The sequence below is a fragment of the Sarcophilus harrisii genome, chromosome 2 (assembly GCF_902635505.1).
Source record: "Sarcophilus harrisii chromosome 2, mSarHar1.11, whole genome shotgun sequence".
Taxonomy (NCBI): domain Eukaryota; kingdom Metazoa; phylum Chordata; class Mammalia; order Dasyuromorphia; family Dasyuridae; genus Sarcophilus; species Sarcophilus harrisii.
Genome location: NC_045427.1, coordinates 386,622,426 through 386,638,104, shown reverse-complemented (window position 1 = coordinate 386,638,104; position 15,679 = coordinate 386,622,426). Strand labels below are relative to the sequence as shown.

The window sequence follows — 15,679 nt, the reverse complement described above, 5'->3', positions numbered from 1 at the left end:
CTAAATATAATTTGAGTTACCCAAATCGCTGAATGATAACCCCATTAATATTAAACACAATGATAATCCTCAGTTGTGAAGTTTTGTTTTATTTTTTAAAAAACTTTGTTTAAGTTATTGGTATAAGATGCCACTAACAATGTTTGTTCCATCTAGTGACATCTGCCCTTGCATAAGTAATCAGAAACTATAATCTTTAAACACTGCTTAAAGTGCTCAAAGGAATTTTCTAAACAGATGTGCAGGATTTGTATGTCTAATTAGATCCTTTACCTGTCTACTAGCAATCAGGACTTTGGAATGGTAGATCTGGGAATTTTGGGATAAACTTCAATTGAATATGCCACTTTGATGTTTATGGCCCCCTCCCCTACAAAGCCTTTATCATTTATGTGGAGTAGAGAAATAGCACTGGGGCCATTGTGACTACAGAGCTAAGTGTTCACTGCTTCTTATAGGCTTTAACTTTCATTAGCATCCTCAATCCTATTCCCTAATCTTTGATATCAGGGAAAGCATGAATGCAGTATCATTCTGAAAGCAGCCCTGGACTTGGATTATGTACATCATACATTAGAGCTAGAAGGTACCTTGCAAGTTATCTAGTCCATTTATAGATTCAGAGACTAAGGTTCAAAGTCTTGCAGCTTACAAATGGCAGATGTGGGATTTGAACCTAGGTCTTAATTTGAAAGCTAGCATTCCTTCCATTGCACCACTTTGCTTCTTTTAATTTCCTTTGCTCCAAAATTTCACTTTATCCTAGCAGTTTTTTATATCCCTGAATCAGCTTTCATAGGTTTTGCCAATCTTATTTCAAAACCTAAAGAGTCCTATTGGCCAAATTAGTTTGGGAAACATTGGATTAGATTGTCAATGCTAAAAGAGATGAGAGAAGCATTCTGAATGATAGTTAGCTTTTGGATGGGTAGAGAGGAACAGAGTATATATTATAGGTGACTCTTTCTGTTTGCATTCCTGTTATGTGCATTTTGGTGTGGTTCTTTGTGCTGGTCCTGATAGAGACTGTGATCTTTGGGAGAGAATATGTTTTCCATTGGTAGGACTAATGGTTGCATAATACCCTCTGGGCTGCATACATTCTGCATAACTTGGGCATGCTATGTGATACTTGTTGCTGACATGTCTTATTGGTCTGTCTATAATGTTTTCTCTTGTCATTGATTGTCTTTCAGAAGATGAAGATTTCACTACAGAGATAACGGAACTGTTTTCCCAGCTGCATGTTTCTACCAGACCTGACAAACTGACCAATGTGAGTTATTTCATCCTGGCAATTTCTTTTTCTAATTATGAGTAGGACAGACATATAAGATTTTGCATAGATGATTCTCACTTCCTGATAGACATATCACAAAGATTAAGGATTAATTTTTTTTGTTTCCTCTCTAATAGATAGACATATCACAAAGATTAAGGATTATTTTTTTTGTTTCCTCTCTAATAGAGTTTTCTTTTTAATTCTCCCACTGGCTAGCACCGTTCACTACATATAGTAGGCACTTAATAAATATTGGTTATTATCCCTTATTATTACTTTTGCTAATTTTATGTAATGCTTTCTTCATCACAAACTTGTAAAGTAATTAGTCCAAGGTTAGGGAGATAGGGAATTTCACCTGTGATTTCATTGGTATAGGCAATTTTCAGATGAGAAAATTCTTTACCAATTCAGGTTAGCCTTTTATCTGCAACTACAGACTTAAGAGAATTACCTAGAACACTATAAGTTACACGATTTGCCCAAGGTTGTGTATGTAGTATATGCCAGAGATAAGTATTCCTGCTTCCAAGGCTAGCGCTTTATTCACACCAACTCTCTGGTAGTCTAAATATTGTTTTTTAAATGCAAAAGGATATTTATTTAGGAGACAGCTAGGTGGTGCAGTGGAGAGAGCAGCAGCCCTGAAGTCAGGAGGACCTGAATTCAAATGTGGCCTCAGACACTTAACACTTCCTACGAGTGTGACCCTGGGCGAGTCACTTAATCCCAGTTGTCTCAGCCAAAAGAAAAAAAAAAAAAAAAGGATATTTATTTAAAGTAAAATTGCAAAACCCTCCCAAGAAAGTTAAAATTAAAATATAGCTAGAATTCTAAGCATCCAATTTTTGAACTACCTTCTCCTCTACATAGTAGGAGCTGCTTTCAGCAAGTTGCTCATGACTTGATATTAAAACTTGGTATTTGATATAATCTCTGCCTAGACAAAGGATCTTGAGAAGATTATATATAGCAGTACATTGTCTAAAAAAAAAAAAATAAAGAGCATGGAATAGTGGAAAGACCACTGGACTGGGAAGCAACATTTTTAGGGAAACTTGGGTTTGTGTCCTTGTTCTGCTATTTACAAGCAGTATGACTGGACAATTCACATAAATTGTATAACTTCTGGTAGATTTCTTTGCCTCTGTGAAACTTATTTCTTATCTATAAATGAGAATGATAATTCCTGTTCTATAACATTGAGCTGATTACTTAGTTTCTCTGAGATTGTTTTTTCAGCTAAAAAATAAAATTATGCCTTTTGTGTCTCAGAGATATTAGGGTCAAATGAGATAATATGTCTGAGTATGGTAGTACACACTTGTGATTGCTGCTGTAGGGAAGGCTGAGGCTGATAGATTATTTGAGTTCTGGAGTTCTGAGCTGGAATGAGCTAAAGCCCAGAAGGATCTACTTTAAGTCCAACAACAGTAATAGTGAGCCATCAGGTTTCACAAGGAAGGAAAACCAGCCTAGAGTCCAAAACAAAGCCAGTCTTTGTCAATCATTAGGTCTGTGAGTGGCTCTTACATTTCCAACCTGAATGAGATAGGGAGACCCAGTCTCAAAAGAAAAAAAAAATGTAGAGCATTATGCAAATGTCAAGTATTATTGCAATAGAAGTAGTATGGAGTAATGCATAGAGAACCAGTCTTGGAGGCAGTACACTTGAGTTCAAATCCTACTTCAAATACATACTTGCTGTGTGATACTGGGCAAATCACATACCCTTTCTCAGCATTGGTTTCTTCATATGTAAAATAGGAATGCTACTATAACTACTACTATTACCACCATCACCACCCACCATCACCCAACTCACAAGGTTGTTGTAACAATAATTAAGATTATATATGTAATGTGCTATGTTAACCTTAAGTTGCTATATAAATATTATTAGTATTAATTTTCAGTCCTCATCACGTATTGCCTGGGCTATTTTAGTAGCCTTCTAACTAATTTCTGTCATTTTTCTTCCCACTCCATTCCATCCTTTGCTCAGTTGCCAACATTATTTTTCTAAAGCATAAAGGTATATGATCCCCTCTCTGATCCCTTGCTCGGGGAGGTCCAGTAGCTCCCTCTTATCTCTAGCATCAAATGTAAACTCTTCTGTTTGACATTTAAAACTCTTCATCATCTAGTCCCCTTCCTTCCTTTCCAGCTTTCTTAAACATTTATCCTCTTCTTGCATTGTACATGAGCTACACAAACCTATTTACAGTTATTCAAGTACTACACTTCATCTTCTGTCTCCATGCTTTTGGACTGGTTATAACTTAGGCCTGGAATTCCTTGCCCCATCATCTGTCTCTTTTTTGGCTTCTTTCAAGACTCAGCACATGTCCTGTTTTCTGCAAGAATCCTTCCCAGTGCCCTCAGCCGTTAATGCTCTCCTTTTTAGACTACCTTGATCTACTTCATAAATATCTTTTATGTATGAAGTTATTTACATGTTGTCTCTTTCTTTTTATTTCTTCTTGAGGATAAGGGTTTATTCTTCTTGAGGATAAGAGTCTGTATTTTGCCCTTTTTTAATCCCCAGTGCTTGGCACAATACTCAGCCCAGGGTCAATACTCAAAAAATGCTTGTGACTGACTGATAAAAAATTCTTGACTTTTTCAGGTGGAGAGAGCTTCTAAACTGGAAGCCTTCCTATCTTAATGAAATCATAAATTAATTTCTTATCCCTACATCTAATACTAAATTACTAAATGTACTTAAGTATAGTTTATACTATATATATATATATATATATATATATATATATTATATATTACATTAGACAGTCCCAAAAACTGTAATTGAAAGGTCAAGATCTTGCTACTTACTTTCTGTGAGACCTTGTGCAAATCACTTCACATTTCTGGGCCTTAGTTTCTTCATTCTTCCCTGAAAAATGAGGGATTCAATCTAGAAAAATCTGTAAGGTAATTACAATTTTAGATGCTAGAAGGGATTTCTCCTGTTCTTATCAATAGGCAATAGCAAGCAATATCATGTTAAGCCACTGGGTGGCATTAAGAGAAAGTTGACAGTCATTTGGCTTGGGCTAGATTTTTTGGCTACAATGTTTTTATTGTAAAGTAGTGGCTTTCTGCCAACCCATAGTGCCTATGAAAAACATGTAAAACATGTACTGTAACTACAGATATGGTGAGAACTTTCTTTGTGGTTTTATAATAGTCATTTAGAACTGAAAGAAAAACATCAGAGATCATTGAGTGTGTCCAACTCCTTTGTCTTATGATATCAGTTTGTTCTGCTAGTAGGGCAGAATAAACTTATTCAAGGTCTTGTTGGTTTGATGGGCATTTATTTTTTTTTTTTATCTGTTTTTAAATACATATGTAGGCAAGAAATACTGTTCATGAGTGGATCAGGATGTCTAGCTCCAAACCTTTAACAGAGGAAGAAGAAGAAAGAAAGCAAATAGAACTGGAGAATTCAGAGGAAGAAGATAAAAAAACAATAGAGGTAAATAATAAGGCAGAAAAGAATCCTTTTAGTATATGTTAGAAATATAAGTACTGTGTTCAGCTTTGTACTAAGAAATAGTGATTTAAATTGCTGAGAGCATTAAATGATCTTTGTTTACTAAGCTATGTGGCTTTGGGTAAGTGTTATTTGCTGTAAAATAAAGGTGTTAGACTAAATTAATCCCCTCGTTTTTTCCAGCTCTTATGTTTTACATTTTGAGATCCTCTCCTGCTCTAACATTATGTACGCATTTTGAGGTCCTCTCCTGCTCTGACATTATATACATTGTGGTCATCTTGTCTAATTGTTCAATGTCTAATATGTTTCAAGATGCTGGATATCAAATTGTTCTCCATAGAGTGAAAATATGGATAATGTTTCTTAGAGAAAAATTACCAACTTATGGAAAATAAATGGTTTTCTTTGTCTTCCAGGATATTCATGCATTTGCCATCCAAAGTCTGGCGGAACTCACAGCCTACTCCATTGAAATGTTTCATAAAACAGCAGCATTGATTCTACATGGTCAAAAACAAGAGATAACTGCTTTAAAGAGAAGCAAAACCCTTTCCCAGTGAGTATAATGAATATTCTTTGTAAAATCAAGGCTGTTTTCAAATGTGAATCACTATCAGTCATTAGTCGAAGCTTCCTTAGCTCCTTCCCACAGCTTGAAAACTTGCCTACTCTGCTTACACCTACTCTGATTATTTGAATTAGCTCATTTTGGGACTCACTTAATAGATGAATCTGTTTCTTTGTATGAAGCCACAATCCAAGGTAGAGTTGTTCCAAAAGGAAAGGATAAATGAAAATCTGTAATTATTTAGGTGGCAAAATCTGACTTACTGAAGATATTATTCTGACAATGACTGTAATTATCTTTACATAGTATACACAAAAATACAATAAAAACCCAAATTCTAAGAAATAAGGCTATGTAAAAATAAAAAGTATGATTTATTTAAGTACAAAATCAAATGTCTAGTTGCTAAAAATAATCATGAAGATTTTCAGGGATTCATTGAGCTATTTCTTAAATATGTCATTGTACTCCATCAGAGGGCTCTTTTAATATAATTCATCATAATGTGAAGGAGGCCATCCTCAGAATTTCTAATCTGTATCTTGCCATTGGATTCTGTTCCCAGAGGAGAAAGTGAGACTGGTGACTGTGCACAGCCATCTTTCCCTTAAATCTAGTTCATTTGTAAGTCATGACATCTCCTTCTTGATGTCATGGTGCTCTTTGAGAATGAAGGATGGGGAAGCTAGGTGGTGTAGAGGGTAGAGCACCAGTCCTGAAATCAGGAAGACCTGAGTTCAAATTTGGCCTTAGACATTTAACACTTCCTAGCTGTGTGACTTTGGGCAAGTCACTTAATCCCAATTGCCTCAGAAAAAAAAAAAAAAAGAGAGAGAGAGAGAGAGAGAGAGAGAGAGAGAATGAAGGACAAACGACAACTTGTGGGTCCCACTGGGGACCCAACTGGTCAATTTGGTGGGCAGTGCAACTTCTCCCCCCTATGTTCTTTCCCTCCCTCCCTCCTTCCCTCTTCCTTCTCTCCCTCTTTCCTCATTTCTTCCCTTCTTCCTCCCTTCCTTTCTTCCTCTCTTCCTTTCTTCCTTCCTCCCTCCCTCCTTCTTTCCTTCTTTCTTACTTTATTTTAACCTTACCTTACCCTTACCTATGGGTGCTTGCCTAAAGGAAGGTAAATTTTGATTGCTGAAACCTAGCAAGAGATCTTGGATATATTTAAAGGCTAGATTTCTTTTTTATGAACCATACTTTTAAACTTAGATCACTTTGGCTGTCATGGATTGGCCAACAATAGATCCAGCTTAAGCCTCATTTAGTCATTGTTTTGCTCTGACAGCTCAGAGTGCAAATAACAGTTTTGACTAGAAACCCTGAAATTCAGTCTTTCTTTCTCAGATGATTTTGTTTTATTTTTTGACTAGGTAAAAGCGGTCATTCTTTGTCTCATTTTTACCTAGTCTTTATCACTGAATGGACATTGCCTCAGACAGATTGAGACCTGGAAAAGATCTTAGCTTAAAAAGGCCAAAGCCTCCCACTGTTTTCAGGGACATCTCCAGTCATCGATCTCTATCTTGCCACTGAACCTAGATGGTTTTGGAGGAGTGGTTTGTAACTTTATATTGCCCTCCCTCACTTAAATCTTTTTTTTTTTTTTTCCCCCTCACTTAAATCTAATTCACTTGCAAGTCATACCATCTCCTTTCTGGATGTCATGATCCTCTTCTAGATCAAAAGACAAACAACAGCAGCACTAACATAGTATGAATGTGATTCTGGGTTTTCAGTGCTGTGTCAGTAAATTGCAAAATCTGGCATGTTCTAGGAAGCTAGTTTTATGTATGGGCTCATTGATGAATCAAATACTGGTCTAATTGATTAAGTGTAGAGGAGTCCAGAATTATAATGGTGGGCAGAATTACAGTAGTGGGCTTTTGAGTGATACATTTTTTTAAACACTAATCTACCCTAGTAGGTAGGATCTGTGTCAGTGGAGGGAGTATCAGCATTAATAAAGTAAATTAATAAAAATTAAAAACAATTTTTAATATTATAGTATTACTGGCCTCTTGCAGTACTGAATTAATTATATGCATGATATTTCATCTCCTGCCTCAGTATCTTTTTACAGGCTGTTCTTCATATCGGTCATGTTCTTTTTCTTCTCTGCCTTGGACAATTTCTAGCCTCCTTCAAATCACAGTCCAGGTGCTAATCTTCTATAGAAATCTTTTCTTGATCCCCTCTGTTGTTAGTGTTCCCCTAATCCCGCTAATGAAGTTATTTTGTATTTATTCTTTATATATTACCTATCTGTTTTCATACTATTCTTAAATAGAATGTAAACTCTATGAGGACAGGGACTACTTTATTTTGTCTTTGTATTGTTACCACCCAATAGTTTTCATGACAAAGTTGGAACTAATAAATGATTTGATCTATTGCATAAATGTTGGTCAGCTTGAATCTGTGATGTTAGGAAAAGAGTTGTACAGGGTATGACTTGAAGATGTGAGAGTATAGGCCAAATTGAGGGTAGTAGTGGAAAAGTAGTTTAGTTTGTCTGGAGCATAGTATATGAAGAAAAATAATACAAGATAAACCTGAAAAGGTAGGGTGGTGTCAAATTTCAGTGAGCCTTCTTTTCTTTGTAAGAAAAGAAATTTGAGCTCACCAGGCAGTAGTAACCACTAAAAACTTTTTTTAGTAGAATGATAGCACCAGATCTATGTATAAGAAAGATTTTTTTTTTAGTAGTTTGGATAGGAGAAGTTAAAGGCTAGAAACCCTCTTACAAAGAGTCAAAAATAACCTTATGATTTTGAATATTGGAATTTAGATTAAGTCATATCAGGGACAGAACTGGTAAAATCATTAAGAGGAGCACACGTTTAGAGGGGAAAAGAAAACTGGTTTTAGAAGATTATTTGAGTGGTGGGTCAGTCACATTACTAGCTGGAGATTGTAGATTTAGAAGTTAGAAGAAAAGTCAGACCTGGAGATTTGAAAATTATCTTCACGGAGAAAGTAAAGGCATTGGATATAAATAATTTTTAAAAGAAGCTTAACACTGAATGGCAAAGGCTGGTGTAGGCATGAAAGAATGAAATCAAGGGTTTAGATAGAGGTATTAGTTTTTTTCCAACATGGAGAAATGTTTTTAATATCATGAATTAATGCTTTTTTTAAAAAAATCTTATTTTCAAAATGTATGCAAAGATAGTTTTTACCATTCACTCTTGCAACCTTGTGTTCCAGATTTTTCTTCCTCCCTTCTCTCTACTCCCTCCCTTAGAAGGCAGGTAATCCCATAAAGGTTAAACATGTGCAATTCTTCCATACATATTTCCACATTTATCATGTTACACAATAAAAATCAGATCAAAAAAGAAAATAAATGAAGAAAAAAAAAAAAAACAAGCAAACAACAATACTATATTGTGATCCATATTCAGTACCCATAAACCTCTTTCTGGATTCAGATGTCTCTCTCCATCAATGTCTGTTGTTTTCCTTTTTCTTTTTTTTTGTCCTTTTTCTCTTTTTTTATGATCACTTTAGAATACAGACCCAGTAGAGGCACTTGTGGGTCAAAGGATATACACAGATTGATAGTTTTTTGGTTATAATTCCAAATTGCTCTCCAGAATAGTTGGGTCAGTTTACAATTTCACCGAATGTATTAGTGTCCCGGTAGAGGTATTAGTAAAGATTAGGGTTCCCCTATTCTATGACACAGAGAGAGACAGAGACAGAGAGACAGAATAAATATATATTGACATTTAAGGAATAGAGACATTTACGTTAGATGACTCTGGTATTCTCAGTGAAGTTGGAGGCCAGAAGAAAATAAATTGAGATAGGAAGTTTGTATAGATAGAAAAGAAATATTGTGTGTCAGGGAGAAACTCATTGATAATCATGTGTCCTAAACTTTTAATGCATGTGATAGTTACTTTAATATATATTTATTAAATTCATTTTGATATGTGTACTGGTTATCAAGAGTCCATCTATTAGAAATACATTTCTATGCTGACATGCCTTTAATCCCCTGAGAATGATGGATTGCTTGAACTGGGGTTTCTGAGCTGCTGTGATACTATTGTCACACTAATTCTGGCACCAGACATTCCTTAGAGTGGGGTCACTGGGTTGCTTAAAGAATGGTGATCTTCCCAGGTTGGAAATGGAGTTAGTTAAACCTCTCCTAATGGTCAATATTTGGATTGGACTGGGGTGTGTGGGCAAGATGGGGAAACTTAGTCTTGAAAATAAAATCTGAAATTACTTACATATTTGATTCCTGACCTAGAAACTTATATTTCCTTTACAAGCTTTTATCACTCATATTTGACACAAGTGGAAATGCTTTGTTTTGTTTTTGAGGTTTTAAAATGTACTTCATAAATATAGAAAAGAAACATTTGATTTTTCTTTTTTATTTCTTCAGAATGACAATTTTGTTGTGTAAAGAATTGTCTTCAATGTCTAAAGAGTTTGCCACATGCTTGACAGCTGTTGGGGTAAGAATTGCTTCATTTCATTGAATAGGAATGTTTGTTTTTTATAATTCTTTTTGCTATCTTTGCTATGTATTTGAAGTACACAGTATATTTTGTTGTATGAAACTAAAATATAAAATCCCCAAAAGATCTTTGATCCTTGCATTTTTTCCATTTCTAGTATGTCAGCTGTTTTTCTTTGAACATTTTAAGGTTTTCAATTGTCATTAATTTCATACTTTTCTTTTTGCTTATCTTTAATTCTCAGATTTTCCTTTCTCTTCAAATTCTTCCTCTGTCTTGTGTTTTGTTTTTGTTTCTTTTGCCTTTTCAGTTCTTGCTCAATTCCTTTGAATGCAACATTTATCTAACTGAGAACATCTCTCGGAATATCTTTTCTGATTTCATTTCCCATTTCTTTTGTTTTTTGTATTTGATTTGATTTGATTGTCCTGTAATATTTTAAAATTGTATCATTTACTTGGTTCATTTTAATTTTGGTTATATTTTTATTTTCTGAGTGTGTTTTTTAGTTTTGTCTTTATTATTTTTTATTTTTTGGTGTTTCTGTTATTTTTGATGAGGTTTGTAAGGAATTGACTTTCTTTAATTCTCTCACTCTGAAATCTTGGATCAAGCTCTGACTTGTATTTTTTATTTATTTATTTTTTTATGTCCTCCATATTCTTAGGATATTATTCGTTTCTAGTGTCAATAGCCAGTGAAAGTGGTGTAATTACAGTGCAAATTGTGAAAGTAAAAATTAAAAATCCTAACTTTACAAAAGGTATTATTCCTTTGAGTCTCAGATTCTTACTGTAGAAAATGACAGAATTTAGCTAAATCTTTAAAGTATTGGCCTCTCTAATGTTCTGTGTTTCCTATATTACATATCCTAAGTTTTAAGGACCCTTCTCACTTTAACATTCTATGTTCTACAGTTTTGGACATGGCCACAGTGTGAGAATTTGTTTTGCTTAACTACACATTTTTGTTTTAAGGGTTTGTTTTTCTTTATTTTTCAACCGTGTGGGGACAGAGGGAAGGGAGGGGAAAAAAAATTCTTTGTTCAAAGGTCTCTTTCAGCTCCAACATTCTATATTTTATGTTCCAGAGTATCCTTCTATTATTTCTAGATATGTGTTAATCATGTGTTCAGCATATATCATTTCCTCATTCATAATGAACTTAACTGTGATATTTTCTTATTACCAAATTAGATTGCAGCATTTTCTTCCTAAAATTTTCCAAATAGTCCATCTGAAAAGTTACTGAATGTATTCTTCAATATTTCATGTTTCCATTTACATTCTTTAGAGACACTGAAGTATTTTGGGAAACGCAGTGGACTTGGAGTCAGAAGACCATAATTTGAATCCCAATTTTATCATTTATCAGCTTTTTAACCATTGACAAGTCACTTTCTTCCTCTGAACTTTAATTCTTTCCTCTGTAAAAATGGCAGTAATGGTATTTATACTACCTGTCTTACAGAGTTTTTTTTGAGAAAAAGTACTTTATAAACTATAAAAAGGGAGCTGTCATTATTATTTTAATTATTTATGTAAGTGCTATGAAAATTAATTTTTCTTACTTTTTTCCAGGTAAAAGAAAAAGCAGATGTGCTTAATCCACTAATAACTGGTGTGTTTCTAGAGGTTAGTTTAGATTTTTTTTTTTTTTTTTTTTTTTAATCCCTAGCTCTAAATCTTATGCTTTAAGAGAAGTTTCTGATTCTTTCATTAGGGGCTTTTTTCATACTCAGTAATTTTGGTGTATTTATAGATAATTTTCATTCACTCATCTATCTTTATATTGCTTGTCTATGTATCTATTGCCTGTATTCCCTATATTAATTAAAAGCATAAAGCTGGAGGTATAATGTAAAATGTGTATATATTGGAGAAGATATCAATGAGCTACTCCTTTGGTAGCTTTTCATGGATAATTTTTAGTAATGAAACACTTGGTAGAAGTCAGCTGGTAAACATTAATGGGGATGAAAATCATACATAGAGTAGTATTAGAAGGCTTTTTTCCCCCCAAAAAATTTCTCATAGTCTCCTGTCAAAACAAAACAAAACAAAAAAACTTTGTTTTTAAAAGACTGTGTATCTCTGCTACATTCTAGACCTCTGTGGTTCAGAATTTAGATGTATTCTATGCTACATGGAATCCTATGTAGATCCTCAGTGTTACTCGATAAAATATTGCTAGCCATTTAGAATTATCCCTCCCACTAAATTTAAAGGAAGAATGAGCTTTTCTAGGTGACTTTCAATATTGACCCAGTGGGATATTGCCATTTCCCACTTCTTCCTTACTCAACAGGGGCTGGTGTCTATGGGAGAAAGATATGATCCAGAGAAGATTTTTCCTACTCTTGCTGTTGTTCTCTACTAGGAACAATGCAAAGAAACTCCCTACCCCAGATTTTCTACCATGCTTCTGTCTTTTCATCCACATTTTGAATTTTCTCAAATAAGACAAGAGGGGAGTTCAAGAAGAGAAAAATGCTTATAACTGTGACCTCTTTCAGACAAACATTGGCTCTTTCATAATTTTGACCCTGGTTTAATGCACTGTTCTTCACAATTCCCGATTATTCCCTCAAGTAGTCCCTGGTCTTGACTTTAGAATTCTGCGTTTATGGATTCTGTCAATTTATTTCAGGCTTTGAATTATTCTGTGGATGTATTTCTTTGGGAAACGTTATTCTTTAAGAAATTAAAACAACAAAATATCTGGGATTACATTGCCTCAAAATAGCAGAAAGATTTATATTCTGTTTGTTAAAACTATAGCTTGTAAATCATTGTAACCTAACATTTAAAAGAATTTGGAAGAAATTATTTTTTTTTAAATAAGAATTCAGATTGGGAAAATTTTTGCTTGATAATCTTTTTTGGTTTGAACTTAACAGAAAATAGCTACAACTTGGCAATATTAATCAAAAGAATTGGGTTCAGTTATTTAACTTAACAGTTAAAATGTATCAAAATAAAAATTGAAAACCCAAATTTTACAGAAACAATTCATCTGTTTCCCTCTCTGTCTTAGATTTTTCATCTCTTTAATGTGGGTTTGGATTTAGGTAATCTCTAGTCACTTTTACTCTCAGAGCATTAGTTTTTTCATTCGTAAAGTAGAAACAATATTTATACTACCTAATCTCTGCTTCCTAGACTTATGAGGATGAAATGAAAATATTTGAAAGTGCATATGAAAACATATCATTTCGGAGTCACAGGCCCTCACTTTAAATATTGGCTCTAACTCTTACAGTATGACCTTGAACATGCCACTTAACCTCTCTAGCCTTTAGTTTCCTCCTTCATAAAATGAGATGGGACTAGAGTCCCTTCCAGCTTCAAGTCTATATGAATATTATAATCATTTTGTCATCACAAAGCACTTTATGATATTAATGTGATTATTATTTTATTATTATATTCTTCCATTAAAGTTTTCCTCTCAAACCTCTTCATTGCATTGAAGTAATCCTGAGTCCTTAAAAGGCTGTAGTAAAAAAGTACAAATGCTTTGTACTTGGTAGGTCCTACCAAGCTATAAAGGCCTTCAAGTTTGGCTCAACAGCAGATTGGTGTATTTTATCTGAAAGCCAGCATAGCTAAATTGGGAAGCATTCATTATTGGTAGATGGGATATCAAGTGATAAATTTTTTTTTTTTTCAATTGATGAACTCATGACAACTGCCATAATCAGATAAGAAGAGTTGTGACTTATATTGGTGGAAGATAAGACACATCTCACAGAAATAAAAATGTTCTTGAAGTATCTTACTGTTTTCCTTTAAAAAGCTGATTTCACTGAAAAAGTTGGGATTAATATATATGTTAAATCAATAGGTGCAAAACGAAATCCACTCATATTTTTTCTTTGAAGTGACCATCCTTTCCTTTTTGTCTCAATCTCAATAGGCATCCAACAGTGCTTCATATGTCCAGGATGCTTTTCAATTACTTCTTCCGGTGCTTGAAATCTCCCTCATTCAGAGCCAGATTGAATCATCACAGTCAAAATGAGTTCCATACTAAAAGAAGAGAGGCAATTCCTCATTTACAAAAGCCAATATGAAGAAATGTTTGAGGACAATAAGTTTTGACCTTGATCTTCCAGCAATGGCTAAAAAGTGCCAGACCACCTTTGGGCCTTATTGATCTGATGATTCTGTAGTCTAGACAATTAGGCAGTCTAAGCAGGTTTAAAAGAGTAAATTTGTTGCCTTCATTGTTTGACCAGGACTACTCTTTCTGCAACTGCAGATAGTTATGTGCATTAATAAATTTTTGAAAGAAGATTTTTGGAAAAAATCCAAGATGAATAGTTCTTGACAAAAGGTTAGCATCTTCTGCTAATGTGAAGTTTAACCAAAAACATCTCTTCCACTTTGACACGATGCATATACAACCTAAATACTACAAATTCTTGTTAAAAGGAGAAACTGGATCTTTGAACACTGCTTTTTCTCTTCAGTTAGCACACACATTTTTGGTTGTGTGGGTGAAAAAAAATTTAATTTTTTATTCCCAGATACTGTTGTTTGATCTGGAAGTGTCTCATATTTTTTTCCTTCTCAGAATAAAAACTTCAGCTATATGTTGGTTGTTAGACTTTATATGTATTCTTATGATTATACTTTTGTCACCTAGTCTTTGAATGGTTGTGGCACATGCCTTAAATGCTCTATTTATCTTTCTAGTAAACATTTAATATTGAGGAAAAATTCATAGGGTGTTACCTTTGAACTCATATTAATCTTACTATGGGTGAAAACTGGCTTCTGGTGTCATAAAGACAAAGAATTGATTTTATCTTTAGTTCTCACTTTTTAAATTACATATCAGAAAGAAAGGCAAACCTAGGAAATGTGGGGGTATGGTCTTTCTTGCGCTGACTTCTGAATGTCACAGAGATCATTTTGACTTAGCTTTTATTTCCAAAAATACCTCTTATTTTAATGCATTTTTCTTATTTAATTCATTTAATGCATTAATGGTGATATATTTTTTAAAATGATTATTGACAGATTCGCAGAGACAGAACGTTTTTGTGTTCACTCAGTTAGTGGCAAAGCCAGGACTTAAAATTTCAGAAATTGGGAAGATCCAATTCTAGTCTTATTTCAGAGTAAGAATCATTTTTACTAATACACCCAAAATAGTAACTCAGCCCTTTGTTTGAAGACTTCAAATTAGGAGGAACTCCCTGTGAAGCCTATTTCACTTGGTAATAGCATGAGTTATTAGAACATTTTCCCTTACATGAAGCCTAAATTTTTCTTTTTGTGATTGCTTTTAATTCTGCCCTCTGGGGGTTAAGCAGAATAAATCTAATCCCATTCTCATTTTATATTTCTTAATACAAACAAACTTGAAGACAGCTTGATTCCTCTAGGTCTTTTGTTCTTTTTTTTTTTTTGTTCTTTTTTTTTTATTTAATAGCCTTTTATTTACAGGATATATGCATGGGTAACTTTACAGCATTAACAATTGCCAAACCTCTTGTTCCAATTTTTTCACCTCTTACCCCCCCACCCCCTCCCCCAGATGACAGGATGTAGGTCTTTTGTTCTATAAGAATCTCTCTAGTTCCTCCAATCAGATCTTCATGTGGCATACTTTTGAGACTTAATATCAAACAAATCATCTTTAGATACACTCCAACTGAATATCTTTGCTAAAATGTGACATCTAGAACTGAATGCAATATATTTAGTTTAGCAATGCATAATATGGTGCAATTATCACTTTCTTAATCCTGGATATATCTCTCTCATAATGTATTAATGATTTTTTTTGTGTGTGTGGGGGGGAAAGAGAGAGGAAGAGGTTGCCTTATTGCG

At 34.0% G+C, this 15,679-nt stretch overlaps 1 protein-coding gene across 4 annotated transcripts in view; it reads left to right on the top strand.

Moving 5' to 3' along the window:
• The window catches only part of FAM114A2 (family with sequence similarity 114 member A2), a 34,034-nt gene extending 19,601 nt beyond the window's left edge, over positions 1 to 14,433 (top strand). For all 4 annotated transcript variants that reach the window (XM_031953567.1, XM_031953569.1, XM_031953568.1 and 1 more), the window contains exons 9-14: positions 1,197 to 1,276; positions 4,641 to 4,763; positions 5,201 to 5,340; positions 9,761 to 9,833; positions 11,417 to 11,470; positions 13,755 to 14,433. In XM_031953567.1, coding sequence (XP_031809427.1) covers positions 1,197 to 1,276; positions 4,641 to 4,763; positions 5,201 to 5,340; positions 9,761 to 9,833; positions 11,417 to 11,470; positions 13,755 to 13,859 — 575 coding nt within the window. In that variant the 3' untranslated portion in view covers positions 13,860 to 14,433. The remainder of the gene's footprint in view (positions 1 to 1,196; positions 1,277 to 4,640; positions 4,764 to 5,200; positions 5,341 to 9,760; positions 9,834 to 11,416; positions 11,471 to 13,754) is intronic.
• The last annotated feature ends 1,246 nt before the right edge of the window (positions 14,434 to 15,679 follow it).